At 37.2% G+C, this 17496-nt stretch overlaps 1 protein-coding gene across 6 annotated transcripts in view; it reads left to right on the forward strand.

Moving 5' to 3' along the window:
- HECW2 (HECT, C2 and WW domain containing E3 ubiquitin protein ligase 2) overlaps nt 1-17496 on the forward strand; it is a 161501-nt gene that overhangs the window by 117968 nt on the left and 26037 nt on the right. For all 6 annotated transcript variants that reach the window (XM_082763823.1, XM_082763821.1, XM_082763822.1 and 3 more), the window contains 6 exons: nt 545-669; nt 2158-2343; nt 7265-7399; nt 9960-10062; nt 12277-12373; nt 16493-16576. In XM_082763823.1, the coding sequence (XP_082619949.1) occupies nt 545-669; nt 2158-2343; nt 7265-7399; nt 9960-10062; nt 12277-12373; nt 16493-16576 (730 nt within the window). The remainder of the gene's footprint in view (nt 1-544; nt 670-2157; nt 2344-7264; nt 7400-9959; nt 10063-12276; nt 12374-16492; nt 16577-17496) is intronic.

The following is a 17496-nucleotide window of genomic DNA, read 5'->3' on the forward strand; positions in this document are numbered from 1 at the left end:
TACTCCTAGTGGGAGTAAGTTCTGTCCTCCTTATTGAGTCATTAATAGAAGTAATGAATCGGACCATATCCATACAGATCTCAATGGAACTTCATTTGGTGTAATTTTTTTTATTTTTATTTTTTTTTTTCAATTAAATGGTAACTATTCTTCAGTACATTGTTGAAACTGCTCTATACCCCTGATTTTTCTCCCCCAACATGATTCTCATGATTCTGAGAGTATCAAGTAAATAGTGTTAAAGGCCTCTTAACATTCATAGGTTTGCCATGGGGACCTCGTTGCAATTTATATTTATGGACGTGCTTGGGAACCCAAGTGATTGGAATTTATTTATTTTAAATGATTGTAAACTCAAGTTCTGATATTTTCAAGATAATCAGTGCTATATTAAAAACATTTCAGGTGCAATTATAACATGTAATATGTCTGAAATAATTGTATACCCAGTGCTTTTCTTTCTTGTGTGAATCCATTTAATGTAGTTGTTTGCAGTAGTGTTTTGGTAATGATTATTAGTGGATGTCATTCACTTTGCTTTTAGATTTTCGAAGAGAGAATGTGCTGCCTCACTCTACCTCCAGATCCAGACTTACTTTATTGCTCCAGTCTCCCCCTGTGAAATTTCTTATCAGCCCAGAGTTCTTTACAGTGCTGCATTCTAACCCTGTGAGTATAGTTTGTACAGGTAAAAAAAACCTTCCATAAATACGCGTTTATATACATGGATGTCTTGCATGCAAAGAGACTACTCAGTGTTTGACACTAAGGTACTGACAGTATTTAGGGAGGTGGGATACATTCAAATGCTCATATCATTCCTTGCAAATGGTGAGCTATCAGACATGGCTATAGTTGGTATTAGACCTACTACAATTTTTATTTTTGACTCAACTCTTCATCTTTTTTAGGATACCAAGCTCACTTGTTTATTTGAAACAATAGCTTTCTTATTGTGCTTTGCAGAGGGTGACAGACAATTCTCAGAATGAAAAGTGCAGCTTCTGTTTTAAGTTTTTTTTTGCTGCTCGTGGGATTGTGTATACTCCCCAGATTGCCAGGTTTACATCAAAATGTATTAGAGATCATGCTGAACAAAAAGACATCTTAATTTATGTTTTCTATTTTAACTGTTCTTCAGTAATTCTTCCTATATAGTTGTTTCAGTATTTTTCTTCCTTTGCATAATGGGGTGTATAGTGTAAACAGAAGTAATGGGATGAATAACTTATTGTCTGCCAGCACACTTGTTAGTAATCCAGTGTCGTGGTTTTTTTTTTAATTACTGGTTGGTGTTAATTTAATTTTGACATGTATGCATGCCTGAATGTGACTGAATAATTCTGCTTGTTCTGCACTGCTTTACCTTCAATATTTGAAATAGGGCAGAAGTGAATAAGACATTTGACCAGGGAGTAGAGGTAGGAGCACAGAGTGATTTAGGCAACAGCACAGTGCAATTGGAGAACCTATGTTTTAGCTTCTGTCTATTGCTAATCCTGAAACAAAGACTTGATTTCTGGTTGTCTGGGATCTTGTTTTGGAGAAAAGGGTATTAACTGTTTATTTTCCCTTTTATTTGAAGTTTTATACCTTAGTGCTCTCATTTTACTCTTCTATTTTAATTTTATTAGATACATTACACATGGGCATGCAATTAATGGGTTCTTCCCCCCATCTTTTTATATTTTTAAAATGTGTAGGTAGAAACAATATTTATATAAAGTTGTGAAAATTTCTACAAGGATATATGTGTCTATCTTGCAGAAAATCTTACCAGCTTTATGACAGTGTTCTGTGGCTGCATTTGACTCTTACTCCAGAAATCAGAGAATATCTATGAAATCTCTAATTTTTAGCAATTAAGATTCTTCACCATTCCAGGGACAAGAGTGTGGTAAAAGGAATCTGAAATAGAGTATTTCATACTTTGCTGAAATCAGTCAATAACAGAAGTTCATATATATACATAAAAAAAAAGAAATATTGAACACTTATTCCAAAACCGCAGAAAGATGACCATTTTTTTATTGTTGTGGCTTAGTTGGAAATTATTTTTAAGGGTTAAGATGATTTATTTATGGTGGAAATGTCTTTTTGTAGTAAAAAGAAATTTTATCTTTCAAAATTATGTACTTTTGTTAATGTGTTTTTCAGAGTGCCTACCGCATGTTTACAAATAACACGTGTTTGAAGCACATGATCACCAAAGTCCGGCGGGACACCCACCATTTTGAGCGCTACCAGCATAATCGTGATTTGGTTGGCTTCCTAAACATGTTTGCTAACAAACAGCTGGAGCTGCCAAGAGGTTGGGAAATGAAACATGACCATCAGGGCAAGGTAATTGTAATGTATATGTGGCTCTGCTGAATGTTTGATTTTTGGAGGTTTTAGTGTTAAGACTTACTTGGTTGCTCTTAACAAGAGCATAAATATACATAATTCTCCAAATGTAAAAGGTGCACATCCTTTTTTTCTTCTTTTGTAAAAAGTAGATTGTAACTTCTTATCTGTGCTGACAAAACATTATATGAAAGAAGGAGACTGGTAAGTGTGTATTAACTGCTACAAGGAAAAGTGGTAGAAAATGGTATAGTATTTTTACTGTGAAATAAGTTGGATATTAAAAATTTCTTTTGAAAATAATTATCTAGTGTGCAGCTCTGTGAACGTTGAAAAAAAAACAACAGTGAGTTTTGCCTGTGTACTCAGAAGAAAATTTAAATGTAAGCTTACTTAATTTTTATCAGCTGATTTTGATTTAGTTATTGTTGAGGTATTTATATGAGCTTTTTTCTCTAACTGTCAGCTTCAGCATCTCAAGTGGAATTTATTAGCATTTATTATTTGGTCTTATTTTCTTTAATAGTTAACAATTTTCTTTGGTGAATCCTCCATCCAAATGCTAAGTAGCTCCAGTGTTCATCAGCTTCTGAGATATCAATGTACTCTCAAAAGCCCTCGGGATGCTCATTCTGTTGGCTGTGTTAACTGGGTAGAAACTGTGTTTAATGAGTTCCATTAAGTAACAGGGATCTTGAATGGTTGCAAATTCTACTGCTTTTCAAAACAGATGTTGCTTATGAAGTTCTAACAAAATATTTTAAAATCAAAGAAAAACAGACAAATTTTTACAATAGTAATGTAATTTTAATGTAAATTTAAACTAGTGCATTCTTGCTATCTAGAATATGATTTCCTTTGCAAAAGATATTAAGGTTAAAAATAGACTGATTAGCATGTGAGAAAGTGATAAGGCTTAGCATTTTGTATGAGATGTCCTAATTAGGACTACAGGCTCACTAAGCTTATCAGTTTATAACTTTATCAGTCTTCGTAGGCTTAGCTGTGACTGTCCATACAAATAATAGTCTTGATGCTTGAAAAGATTGCAGACAGCTCCTAAATTGAAGGCTAGAAAAAGTGCTTGAGGGTTGTTTTCTTCCTGGATTTATTGACTTGAGAAAATACTGTGTTTTCCCATTAGATAGGGATGTGCAATTATATTAACCTTCTCATTTGCACCTCTCTGTCTTTTCTGTTCTACATCATCCTTTTCTGTTCAGTCCTTCAGAGGCCAGTTTTCTTCTGAAGAATACGGCCATTTCAATTTACTGCAGTAGGTGTTCCATAGAGAGAATTAGGCCTCTGGGTTTCTGGTGTGGTGTTTGGTAACAGTAATACTATGACAAACATTAATCAGCAAGAGGAAGCACTGAATAAATCCCCGCTGGGATTTCTTCACTTTGAATTATGCTCAGTATTGTTCATTCTCATTATGTTGGATTGTCTTTGTCACAGGCAGCACTTGTGGCCAGTAAGAAAGCTTATTCAGCAGTTGAGAGAGATGATGGCCAGTACATGGAGACCAGTGCTTTATGAAACAAAACCAAAACTCAATCTACTTTTATTAAAGTATAAGCTATAGAGAAGCAAATAGAAATTAGCCATGCCACAATATATAATTATGTCTCTTTTCCCTGCCTATTCTTTCTTGCTGAGATGAGGTTTTCCTTTATTTTTGCAAGTATATTGTAGTAAGAGGCTTGGTGCTCTTGCTCGCAAGGCACAGTGATTGTTCTGACCCTAATACAGCAGAGTTTATACACCCCGATGTCACTGCAGTTCTGGTGGCTTGTCCTCTTTGCAGGCTCTCTTCTATGCGCAGACAGGGACCTCCTACCTCTGAACTCCCTTCAAAGCTGCACAGCTAAGCCCAACTGCCCACTCTTCTTTGACTCCTCTGCCTATCCCCTTCAGAGGATAAAACCTGTTTGGCATACAGTTCTTCTGAAAGGGTCTGCTGTATCTCAGACAGAGTATCCGATCAGCATTATGGATCAGTCATCAGTCACTGGACACAGGGAGGCAGAGGGCTGCTGGGGAAGGCAGCAACAGGAAGCATCATCTAGGCCAGAGAAGACCCTGGGCTGAACCCAGTCTGAGCAACTATTCTGAAATTGTGTGCTGCCATGTGCATGTATACGTAAGCACCCCAGTGCATTTGTGCAATATGTGTAGGCACATGGCAATATTTTAAAGACACCTGTAAATGTCTGTGCTTTTTAAATAGATCTCCACTAGATGTTAAAATAAATAGTAAGTTTATAGTAGGGTTGGTTTTTTCTTTCTTTCTGTGGTCAAATTGTGATTGGTTATTAATGTCCTGAATAGGAAGAAATAATTTAGGCATCTATCCATGTTTAATGGATTAAATGCAGTTTTGGCACACCAATCTTACGTCATTTTCTTCAAGCTTTATAGATTTATGAATTATAGCTAACAAGAGATATGAAAGGGATTTTTGGAAAAGAGACTGTGAGATGCACTGTATTTTGAGCTGTGTGCCAATGTCCAGATTAGCCTAAAGGTTTGAAGCTCAAATTATTTTCTTCACTGAAGCTTTAAAGTAGTAATTTATGCTATATTTGAAAGTATGCTGCTACTAGCTGGCTTGCAAGCATTCATACTTAATAAGACGCGATTGTTTTAAACTTACTGTTTAAGGTTAGTTGTTTATTTAAATTTAATGCTAAAGAGCACTACATACAGTATTAGACTGCTGCATTGAGTCAAAGAACTGTGTAGTGCAGCTGTAGGTAGTACTTTTTCCACTGTTGAATTGGTACTTTTTTTTGTTGTTGTTTTTCCTATGTGATTTTACAGAATAATGTTGATTTAATGAAACCGACCTTTGGTTTGATGAAAGTGCTTCACAGCTTATAAATATGCATAGGCCAGACTAGATAAAGTAGTAGATAAAGCGTTTCAAAACAAACAAATTAACGGTTAGTAAGTGAAGTAGACCTATCAATCAGGAGCAAGAAATTCAAAAAGCTTAGATACATTCCAACAGTCCCTTTTGGTCATTTCCCAGGCCCCAGACTGAAATTTTAGAAATGCTTTCACAGTGCTTTCCCACTGCTTTTATGTTCTCTAGTAGGTAAGCTTGTGCTGCTGCTGACATCATCGTTTGTAAAGGTGAACAAGTCCTGCATCAGGCTCAAACACTGCAATTAAAATTGCAATTGTTTGATAACACCGTATAGTTTGTGAACTGTGGAGCATTGTTTCACTTAAATATCTGTAACTATTTCAGCTGGTGAGAACAGCTTCTTAAAGCTTCTTCTTTAGTTTAGAGCTTCTAAACTTCCTTTGATTAGTGTTCAGGTGATGTGATTCACTGCCTGTACACACAGGTCGCAAGTTCAGGCATTGCTGTTAAAGCTGTAGGAGGCTTGCTGCCCTCTTCTGGAGTGTTTCTGAGGTTCTGCAGGTTTGGTGTCCCTCCTGCCTCCTGCACAGCCAGGTGTCAGCCTCAGTTAGCAGCTCCATATACCTACCCTTCCTTGGGAACTGGAAATAATAACATTTTCTCTCACCACTGTCCATAACAATACTTAGTTGCTATATAGCATGGCACACTGGTTTGTCTGCCTACTTTCGCAGCAGTCAGAAGAATTCCATTTTCTCTGTTCTGTGTATACCAAGCAGCCTGAAATAATGATTTCGTGTATGCTCTAGGCTGCTGAAAGATTTAGCTCTTCTTGTCCCTGGTGGGCTGACTGAGGTTAGAGGAAGAAGTAGGGAAACAGACAAAGGAGAGTAATTTTAGCCTGGACCAGTTCCCCAGCTGGGTTCACTGCTTGGCCACACAAACACTTGTGCCAGCACAAGTCAGGAGGGGTGCACAAGGGATGAAACAAGTGGTCAGGGTAGGGGAAGATGGGAATGTTTATTTTGCTGACACTGCAGGACCGAATTGTTTTGAAACTGTGGTCAAAGTACCTCACTGGTATCACAAATAGAAATGGTTCCAGCAGTCCCTAACCACCTCTCTGCTGCTCCAGACTCTTCAATTCCTCAAACCAGATGTCACTTTCCTGTTACTCTTCTACTCAAAACCTGGCTTTTTTATTTTATTTTTTTGCTATTTCCACATGTTTCCAGCATTGTGACCAAAAAAACCTAAAGTGTGTTGAAATAGGACTGCTGGTTTCCAAGTGCAACACTAGCTCTGGAAAAAGTTTAAATCTCAGGGCTTAGAAACTTCTTTTTTGGTTCAAATTGGAATGAAGTGCAGGAGGTTTTCATTATCCAGGATATGTGCTCCTGTGACCTTGCTTTTGGCAAATGGCTGTCCAGTCAGTATGTGGTTGTTCTCACCAGTTACCTGGTTTCAATGTTTTTGTTGCCACCTTCTTTCTGTCCCTGACTGATGTTTTTTTAGGTTAACAAACATTGCAACAGGAGGATGGCAAAAATGCCTTTTGACCTGTAATCACGGTGCAGAATAAGATGCAATCATGCACTTAATAAATACACGCCCAATTGTATTCATAATTATATGGTAAATAGATCACAAAGGGGAATAGTTTTGCCACTTAATGACATCTTTTTAGATGTTTATAAGGAAATGAAAGAGAAAAAACACACACAAGGATGACTTTTATTAAACATTTGAGTCTCTTCTTAATGATCGTAATAAAATTTCTGATGCTTGTCAGCTGAAGATTTCAAAGGGCTTTATAGACATGAGTGAAGTAAGGTATTAAAGAATTCATCCCTCCAGTGAGTTGAAAAACTGTTATGCTTCATCTGCTGAAGGGAATCTTTTTCATGAGCCACAGCAACATGAAAAAGATTTTCCAAAACTTAACATCAGAGCCTGAATACACATTAACCTTAGCCATTTAACTCTTTGGTGGTTGGGTAGTCTTGCATCACAGAGTTGACTAAACATTCCTTTTTCTTTCTCTAGGCTTTCTTTGTTGACCACAATTCCCGCACGACCACATTCATTGACCCTCGGCTTCCCTTGCAGAGCAGCAGGCCCACTAGTGCTTTAGTCCATCGGCAGCACTTAACCAGGCAACGCAGCCACAGCGCCGGTGAGGTAAGTTTGATTTGCTTCTCCTTGTCAGGAGCCATCAGGTGTTTAGGGTCATTCCCATTCACTCTTTCACATCATTACATTCACAACTCCATTCTGTCGCAACGGGCATGATTGTCCTGTAGCTGGATGGTACTCAGCTATAAACGTTTATTATTTTATTTGTCAACCAGAAACCTCATTGTTTCTTTGGAAATATATAAATATATGGCTTCAGGAAAAAAAAAATCAGGCATGAATTTTTAATTCTCAGTAACCCCATTTAACAACAGGAAAGCATCTGATTACAGATTACGAGTATCGATATCCTGTCTTTTACAGTCAATACTTAATTGCCGTCTAGCTTGTTGTCTGCAGTTATGTTGTAACAGCTCTGCAAATAAGAGAAAAAAAAGGAAATGCACATGTATATACATCCAGATGTGCAACTACCTGAGTAAGTGTAAAAAAAAAAAATCTTACCACATGGGTTTGTCAGACTGTTATATGTACTTAGGTATGTATTTTATCTCTGTTTTCTAAACAGAAATACATGGAAAAGACTATTCTGCTGGTGTCTATTATTGCTGGTGTTGCTGTGGACCATTTTCACCAGCAGTCCCCATATTGTTGTAAATTCTTTTCACTTGTGAGCAAATGTGTATTTACAATGACTCAAACTTCAGTTGTAGTTGTTATTTAACATCTGTACTGTTTGCTGTGAGGAAGGCTATCCCCTGACACAAAGAGGAATATGCATTAGAATAGCTAGTGAGATGCTCTGGTTTATCCTATTTTTAGCTCGGAGTTGTGGCACATGAAGTTCTGCCAGATAGCTGTTTCAGAGCAGGCATGAATCTTCTCTGCCACTTCTCTAACAGAGCTTCCGCTGAGCTGCAGCGAGTGTTTTACCATTGGTTGCATGTCTTGTCATATCCTGTATGAATATGGTTTAGTTGCAAGGGGTACTTTCCAGAGCCTACCTTCCTCCTCACCACTCACCCACTCCCTCCCCAGGTACATTTTACAAATGGTTTTAAATAGTATTTTCTGTCAATGTGGTTGTGTTTCATAGGTACTCATGTCTTGCAGCAAGCAAGACAGCTGGAGGTGTCTTCCTATAGCTGTTTCAGTCTTCCACAGGGTAAAACAAGTATTTGTTTGATTTATAAGAGAGCAGACCTTTTTTTTCTTCACTTTACCAAATATACACACCAATTGTCTTTCTTTTGCACTTCAGAGTGTAGAAGCTCTGCATCAAAAAGATAAATGTCAGCTGTGCTGCTTGAAGTTGTCAATACTGCAACATAACCTGCAGGAAGTCATCACATTATATTGCATATACAGTGTTGATTTCCTGCATGAATTTCCTATTCCATCAAGATACGTGAAATTCCTAAATCCTAGTTTCTGCATGGTATTTTAGAAATATTTATTTGATACAATTACAGTTGTAGCTTTATTTTGAATATAAGTATAGTTCAAGATAGAAATCTGAAACAGAGGAATACAATACAGTATTCCCATTCTGGGACTGATGATGTTATGATGTTCATTTATATGCATATGTTTGAATCAGAAAACCATTTTTTCTTCTGCCCTTATGACTTAAGGATTGCATATTTGTAGCTATTTTTAACCCATTGATCAATCAACCCATTGATTTCTGTATGTTATTGCAGAAAGATGAATACTTAATGAAAAAAAATCTCAAAATACTTTATTTGCCTTGTCATGAACTTTAATGTTTTCAAGCCATTGACCCAGTTTTTATAGGGAGATGCTCTAAAGCAAACAATAACTAATGTAAGGAATGCCTTTTCAGCTGAAGCTGAACTGCAGCATGAAGCTGGAGCTAATAATAATGTTATTCATTTTCCAGCACAGTGCCTACAGGAATTTTTTTTTTCTTCTGAAAGAGTATTATCAGAGTGCACAGAGATCTTGGAAGATGTTTCAGTACTTCTGCTGCTTTGTGATGACAGAGATTTGATTTAACAAAACCATTATAATTACTTGATCTTTTGCAGTTGGATTTTTTGGAGTTCTTTGGAGTGTGGAAGTGTAGTTCACATGATAACAATTATGTATAGGCTGAGGGACTGAGAATTAAACATAAAGGGCCAAGAGGATGAAAAAGTGGTTGAACAAAATGCCTTATATAGATAAAATAGAAAATACACTGTAGGAATAACGGAAGCCTCAGCATACAGAAAATTGTGGAAGTTGCTTTGACATCACAGATGCTACCAGGAACAATTTTACATTTAAAAAAAAAACAATGTTCATATGCAATGGTTCACTTCCAGAAGGAGAACACAAAAAATTCATAACAGTTCTCCTGAATGATTATAAGAAGCATATTTTTACCAGTTTGGGACTCATTTGCCATGCTGAATGTGAACTCACTTCTTTATCCTGCTGTTTCAGCCACAAAATTCTTTCCAGTTTAAGTTTAGGGAAGTTCCCCTCATGCACAGAGGTAATAGAGGTTATGGTGCTAATGAAAGAACTGAATTTGATCTTTAATGTGGATAAAGATGTACATGAATTGCAGTGATTGTGCTTACGTGTACATTTTCAGGTTGGAGAGGACTCCCGTCATTCAGGACCACCAGTTCTACCGAGACCATCTAGCACATTTAATACAGTCAGCAGAGCTCAGTACCAGGATGTGGTTCCAGTGGGTACGTCAACATATGGCCTCTTTTCAGAGAAATACTCTGTAACTGAATGTGTCACGTCCGTCTGCACTGAAGGTTTTTTCGTTTGGTTGGGGTGGGTAGAAGTTATGATTTGTATGTTATGAGCAATCATTCAGTTGCAACCTTCAGGAATAGCACTAAAAAGTGTCTACACAGAATTGAACAACTGATGCAAAAATTCTACCTGTGCTGAGCTTCCTAATCCCCCCTACTCGAAGTGGTGTCAGCGAGTTGAAGACAGTGAGTTAAGTTGGGTCCTAATTGGACACCATGTATTTCCAAGTGATATTACAGAACTTCTGGGCATCTGTTTTGGCAGGAGTCCAGAAAGAGTTAATCAGCTTGGAATTAGTCATAAGCTTAACTTCTGTTCTCAGTTACATACACTCAAAATTACTGATTTCTGTGCCACCAAGAACAGAATTTAGCTTCCTGAATCTAAAAGCTGTCATATTGTGCTAAATCAAGATAAATTAATCAGATTGACTATAACTGGATTTTTGTAATGTGGTATGTTTACTTGGAAATCTCTGCTAATTTAAATCCCTCCCCTTGCCACGGATATGGTGTGCATTCAATGTGGGCTCAGCTATTAGTGAGGATTTGAATGTGGATGTTTCCAATGGTTGTTTAATGTTTGAGAATGGATTGGACACCAACACTGAGTGAGTCCTGGAATCTCTTTAGAACAATGAATACATATATAAGAAAAGACATAGAGTACCTACTTTTTGCCTTTTTTTCCCCATTCCATTACATTTCAATAGCTTTTCTCTAAGTCTGCCTATAGCATTTATCAGCTCATCTTGGAAGGTTGAATGACTGCAGCCTACTTCCTTATACATGCTGTCTGTTGGTACTTGAGAAACATGGCCAAATATGACTTGGCTGTAAGTCAACACTGGAAATGCTTATACCATCAGAAGTATGTTTAGCTTTAGATAATGTTTGTTAAGTGCTGAAAATGAGTTTACTATCATATTTTGATATATGATCTTGCAATTCTAAGAATGATAGCAAGAAAGTATAGGTGTTATTGAAGTATAAGTTATTTAATAATTTTATTTCTGTCTTTTTGCAAAGTTACAAAGAAGAAAATGAGTAACATTAATCTTTGAATAATTTGAATTGATAAATAAAATCTGTTACTACTAAAATGACATAACTGGCCTGATTATATGTCTGGTCAAAGTCTTGAAAAGCTGCATCTCAGTATCAGATAAAGTTACAGTAAGCACACAAAGAAGTATGGGTTAAGGTTTGGGGAGGAGCCTGGATGTACAGACATCTGTTTGATTACATTGCATTTCTGAAACTTAATCAGGCCCTTAATATGGATAGCATTACATGTTACTTCTCAGAGGAAGAGGTGAAAAATATTCAGCTACATGCAGCATTTTCCTACATGCAGCATGTAAGAACTTTGTAATGTGTAAGGGTGTAGTCGTCTTGTATTCTTACATAGCATTGTAGGTCTAAGTTACCACACAAATGATGAGAATAATGACATTTTAAATTGTCTATCAATTTATATGTAGGTACTTAATCTGGTCTCTTAGTAGTGCAATCAGATAGACACCTCCAGAGGGCAGTTCATCCCTCCTACACTACTCACTCTTCTCCAAGAGCCTCTGGAGATTACAGTGATGCTGAACAGCTAGGGAGGAGAAGCTAAAGGTAGTTAATAAAGAACCTTGTTGACATCACTATTAAATACACCACTAGAAAACAAGGTATTGGATTCTTCATTACCCTAACTGGTATATTTATAACACAGTAAGCAATGTCCTTCATGCTCTGTGTCACTTCATATTGCCCTTGTAGGACTGAATATGGTTCTGTGCAGTGAAAACTAAGGTCCTTGCAGTTTTATTCTAGCAATGAATTCTCTAGTTTGGCTTCAGCTACCAGTGTGACTGATAAAATGCAATACAAATTTCTAACAAGGTTAGCACTGCTAGCAGTGGGAAGTGTATGGAGTAATTAGGTCTGGTTCATTGTCAGAGGAAGCATGTTCCCTACGATAGCAGTATCAGTAGCCTCACATGATAAATACATTGACACGGTCCCACTAAAGTGGTGGTAGAACTGTGAAGATAAAGTTTGCTGTCATTGTTGTTCAAAACCCAAAAGAAATGCCATCCTGGCTTTTAGTATATCGTTGTTTCAACACAATATTTTTGTTGGTATTTTCAGCTTACAATGACAAGATTGTTGCATTTTTGCGGCAGCCCAATATCTTTGAAATTCTACAAGAGCGTCAACCAGATCTTACCAGGAATCATTCACTCAGGTAATAAAATTCATGGAATCTGCTGTTCCAATCTAGTACAAAATGGGAATTCAGAATAGTTTTTCTTTAAAATTAGTAGTGGCACATAACAGGTTGTAGAATTTTGGCCTGTGAGAGAGAAACATATCCATAAAGCTGTGGGCAGTATTTCTTTGTTGTACTTTTTTGTAATTCCCTGAAATAAGGTTTAGAGAAACAACTGAAATGTGGTATTACAAAATGAAGGTAAAACAAACAAACAAACAAACAAAATGTATAGAACAACTTATGTAACAGATTTGCTGATGTCTTCAAAACATGCCAGGACAGCTGGATGGCAAGGCAAATGTGCCCATTCATTTGAGTATGTGTACAGCTGGGAGTGTGAGGCAGGATGGCATTTCATTTTGTTCTCATCTTCTCAGTGCACGCCTACAGAAGGACTGCCCTGACCTAATGGCCTTACTATTCTTAGAGCAATCAGAATTTTTAGTGTTGCTCCAAAATTTCAAAAATGTATGTATAAAAGTTTTTGTATAGCCCAATGAGATCTGATGAAGGATGATCTTCGATTGTTACACTGTGGGTGTGATTTCCCAGTATGGTTAGAATAGAAATGCGAAAAAGTGAAATTCCAAAAGTGATGAGATCCCTTTTAAAGTGTATCCTACACAACGACACTTCAGTTTACTCTCTTGGGTGTAAAAGATGGAATAATTGTCTACCTGGAGATTAGTGTTGAGTGCACAAACCACTGTATCTTTCTTACTTGAACACTAACATTAAAAATCCTTGGTTTGCTGGTTGTGTAGTAATAATCATGTTGGTTTGGGTCTGTCCTGTACAGAGCTGCCAGTGTGGTGCAGGGTTCCAAATGCCTGTTCATATTGGATGACACAGCAGCCAGTAATGATTTTCACATTTATGTTGTGTTACGTACTGATCCTTTTTTGTCCACATCCTACAAGTGCCCAAAATTCAACAAGCTGCCCTGTTTTGCAGTTTCTCAAAGCATTGCATTCTAACAAGCTTTGTGATGAGGTTTCTGTGTTAAAAATTTGATCTGTCCTCTGAATAAATCCTGGTTAACAGCCCTGAAATGAAGTACTAGTAGAATTAATGTTCGCTAGAAATCAGTGAAAAGGAAGATAATAAAAATCCTACAATTCTCATCCTGTCAAAACAGTTCCTATGTTGCATATCACTGCAGGCAAATTATCCAACCAGGGTTGATTTGAGATGTGAGCAAACTTATCTGCTGGGAAATAATATAAAAAAAAGAAAAAAAAAATCCAATTATTGGTAGTTTTATTATTCTGTTTTCCTTTCCCCATGGTGCTTGGCTTTCTTTACTCTGATAGCAATCAAAATACTGTTTTCTTCACATGTTTTGTGTTGGTTTTGATGATTTAGAATTCAGACTGTTCAAAAGACTTGTTGGTATTATCAGATTCTGCCTCTTGTATAGCCTTGCTTCCTGATTGCAAAATCTTGATTGCCACAAGCTGAGCCCTTCTCAAGAAAAGATGATTTGTGGATTAAAAATGGGAGATCAAAGGATAAAATACGCTGGCTTCTGCAACTCCTCAGTTACTGGAGACTGTATATTCTTTGGTATATTTACTTAGTAAATAGACTGAAGACTATTGCTTAATATGTCTAGTGTATCTGCTTTAGCAAAATGATCAAGGATTTTAATGCACATGGTTTCATTTTATATTAAATATTATCGGTCTAAGAAACCATTCTGATAAGCTAAATGGTTATTCTGGTCTTCCTCTTTGAAGTTAGTATATTTTATCAAAGCGTCTCCTGTTATACCTCTCCTATATTCTTACAGAGCTGATGCTTCAGTAATATCACTTACATTTTTATAAAGATCCTACCAGTTAGTCTTTTAAGACCCTGATTTAGCGAATTTTGGTATCCATATCTGATGCATTGTGAGACTAAGTTATGTCAATGTCGTTGCTTAAATACTTAATGAAATAGGACCTAAGTGAAATCCTGAATTGTGAGTTGTCTTTTTTTTTTTTTTTTTTTTTTTAAAAACGGTTAGTACAACTTCCTGTAAACTATTTCTTTGATGTCCTCAGTATAACCAAGATTGTTTGACAATGATATTAAATATTGCTATTGCTATTATTATTACATAGGTGAGGAGGGAAATCGGTATTTGGCAAGTGGAAGAGGATAGAGATCATTTGAAAAAAGTCTTACATTTTCTGCCTGATTTATCATTTGTAAAATGGTTGAAGAGATGTAGTAAGAAGTTGAGGGTCTAATAAAAATGTACAATAAAAGGGTACTACAGGTAGGAGCAGACCGTTGTTCAGAGGTTTTATGGTTGAGTGAGAACATTGTACTTACACTATTATTAAGCACGTAGTCAAGATCAAATCTCATTGCAAACCACCACAGATAAGAGAGGCTGAGAGGCTGTTAAATTATATGAAAGGGCTTCAGGCAAAGGCACCTATCATACCTTAAACATAATTTTTGTCCTAACAGAAGATAAAAGGCATATATTTAAAAACTGTTGTAAAAATCACAGCTCTCAGTGGTAATCCCTGAGAAGTCATAGATTGCATTTATTTGGAGGGCTACATACATTAACCCAGCAGAGTTAACACTCTGAAAGTGTGCAGATGTCTCTGACATGGGCACTTTGGGGCCATGCTCATGGGTGGGCAGTGTTTGTTAGTTTTGGCTCAGCACTGTGCTAGAGAAGCAATGGGGCTTCCAGACTGAACTTGGGTCTTGGTGTGTTGGGACCGCAGGGTTGACAAAGTGGTTGCTTGACCTTCAGTACCTGTCTTCACAGGGAAACACTGAATTACACACTTCTGCTACAGCCACAACTGCCACTCTGGCAAGGAGGAACTGAGGAGCTGTGGACAGCCTGAACATGCCCCTTTTTAACCCTCGAATATGCTGTAAACGTACTGAAAGTTATCAGGGAATTTACACTAGGCCCATTGTTTGAGAAAGTCTTTGTGCACAGTGTTTTAGAGACAGATGACAAGAAATTTGGTTTGACCTTTTGGATGAAACTGCTGTGCATGAAATGATGTGCTCCAGAAATGCATACTGCAGTTTAAATTGCATGGTGCTGCCAGCACTCGTCTTCACCCTTGTTACAATGCTGATTGCAGGGATTGTTTTTGTCATCTTTGTCACTGTTGCTGGTAAGACAGTGGGATGGATGGACCTCTGATCTGAGCCGATATTACTGTTCTTATGTGGAGCTTTTTTCTGTTTTGTTTTGTTTACCTCTTTGGAATTGGGATAGTTGTTAACTACAGGGGTTTGTATTTGGTTCTCTTTTCCTCATTAAGAGCAAGGCCAAATCATATGATGATGATAATAGAGAGAAATTCTATCTTGTACTGATAATACTGAAAATAAATAGGATGTGCTTTCATTTTAGAATGTAGGAAAAAACTCTACAGAGAGAAAGAAAAGAAATCATCCAAAGAATTACATTTAATATAGATCCTAAAAATCCATAATGAGGTTCTAAAAATCCACAGTACGTTACCATGTGCAGTGTTTAGGATGCGTGGATTCCACAGTAGTGAGCAGATTGGGTTTGGGAGGAGGGGTGTGTGCTTGGGTGAGGCAGAGAGGAAGAAATAGTGCAAAGGTTTTCTAGAAGATGTGTTAAATACAGTGTGTTTTGAAAACCCCACTTTAAAATCACAAGCAAGCATTGTTATATATGCCTTACATTTGTACAAAGGTTCAAAAATGGCAGTGCCTCTTTAAGCAGTTCACTTTCCGAATACTAATTTCCTCCTGCAGGGCTCCGCTTGCTGCTTTGAATTCAGGTCCACAGCCAGCGTGAACTTGAAGGATTGATTTTTATTGGGTGCATGGCTGTACTACCTGAAGCAGCCTGAACATCAAATCGATGAAGACAATAGGAGACTCATTCCTGAGAACAAACTAGCTTTTTGGTTGTAATATGTTACTGCTCACATGGATGTGGTGTGAGAAGGGGAAAAAAATGGTTTCTGAAATACAGAGGCATAACCCAGAGATTTTTATGATATACCCTGTACTTTTTCTTTTAGCTGGGGTGTACGTTGGTGCCTTATTTGCAAAAGATATTTTAGAACTCTTTTTTGGCTTACTCAGGGAGAAGATCCAGTTCATCCGGACAGAAGGAACACCTGGGTTGGTGCGTTTATCCAGTGATGCAGACCTTGTCATGTTGCTCAGGTAGGCACTGCTGCTTTTGATGCATGTGTGGAATATGCTGTGGCAGCTCCTGAGGAGTCTTTCAGTGAGCAGAGTGTACTGATTTAGTGACTAATTGTTTCCCCCTCAGAACCTGGACTTGCAGCTGGGGTAGCTAAAGCCTAAGGGCCAGGTTTTTGATTTTTGTGGGGTTCAGCTTTTAGATGGTAGTTGTTAGCTTGGAATTCACATTTTTTTCCTAGCAGAGACAGAACGTGATACTCTGTCTGAGGAATGGTGAGGGCAAGAGCACTGTGCTCATTATTCACACAGGTTTTAAGGAGAACAACACATGGTAGTGAATGTAAAAAGAAGTGCCAGAAAATATCAATTAGAAAAAAATCTCATGCAAAAATTTTTCTAGGTATTTGTTCCTTGAACAGATGTAGTAAGAAACATCATTTATTTGAATATTGCTTTTAAGCTGTATAGTAAAAGATTGGCTTGTGATTTTTTTTTCTTGAGCTCAATTTTTGAAAATAGATTTAACATATGGTCTCAGCAGTTTAATCTTACCGGTGTTGTGTTTAACATCCGACATAGGCTTTGGTATCAGATTGGTTCTGATTCTAGTTATTCTGGCGTTTTTGGCTTTGCTTGTATCAGCAGTGCAAAAAAAACCTGATATGTCAATATATACAGGCTGTACACAGATGCAATGATTAGGCTGCAAAATGTGTATTGTTTTTTCCATTAAATATTGTGTAGCAATACTAGATGAGGCATGAAATAACTCAACCTGAACAGACTAGATGCCATACCAGTTTCAGCAACAGTGTTATCCCTAAAGATAAAATAAGGAAATGACTTGTTCTGCCAACAAGGTTACAATTCAATACACTCAACAAGTTCAGATGTGAATCTTAACCCTGAAGGCTTAGAATATTTGCCTTTGTTTATGG

Source organism: Aythya marila (assembly GCF_965140915.1).
Source record: "Aythya marila genome assembly, chromosome: 6".
In the NCBI taxonomy this organism is placed as follows: Eukaryota; Metazoa; Chordata; class Aves; order Anseriformes; family Anatidae; genus Aythya; species Aythya marila.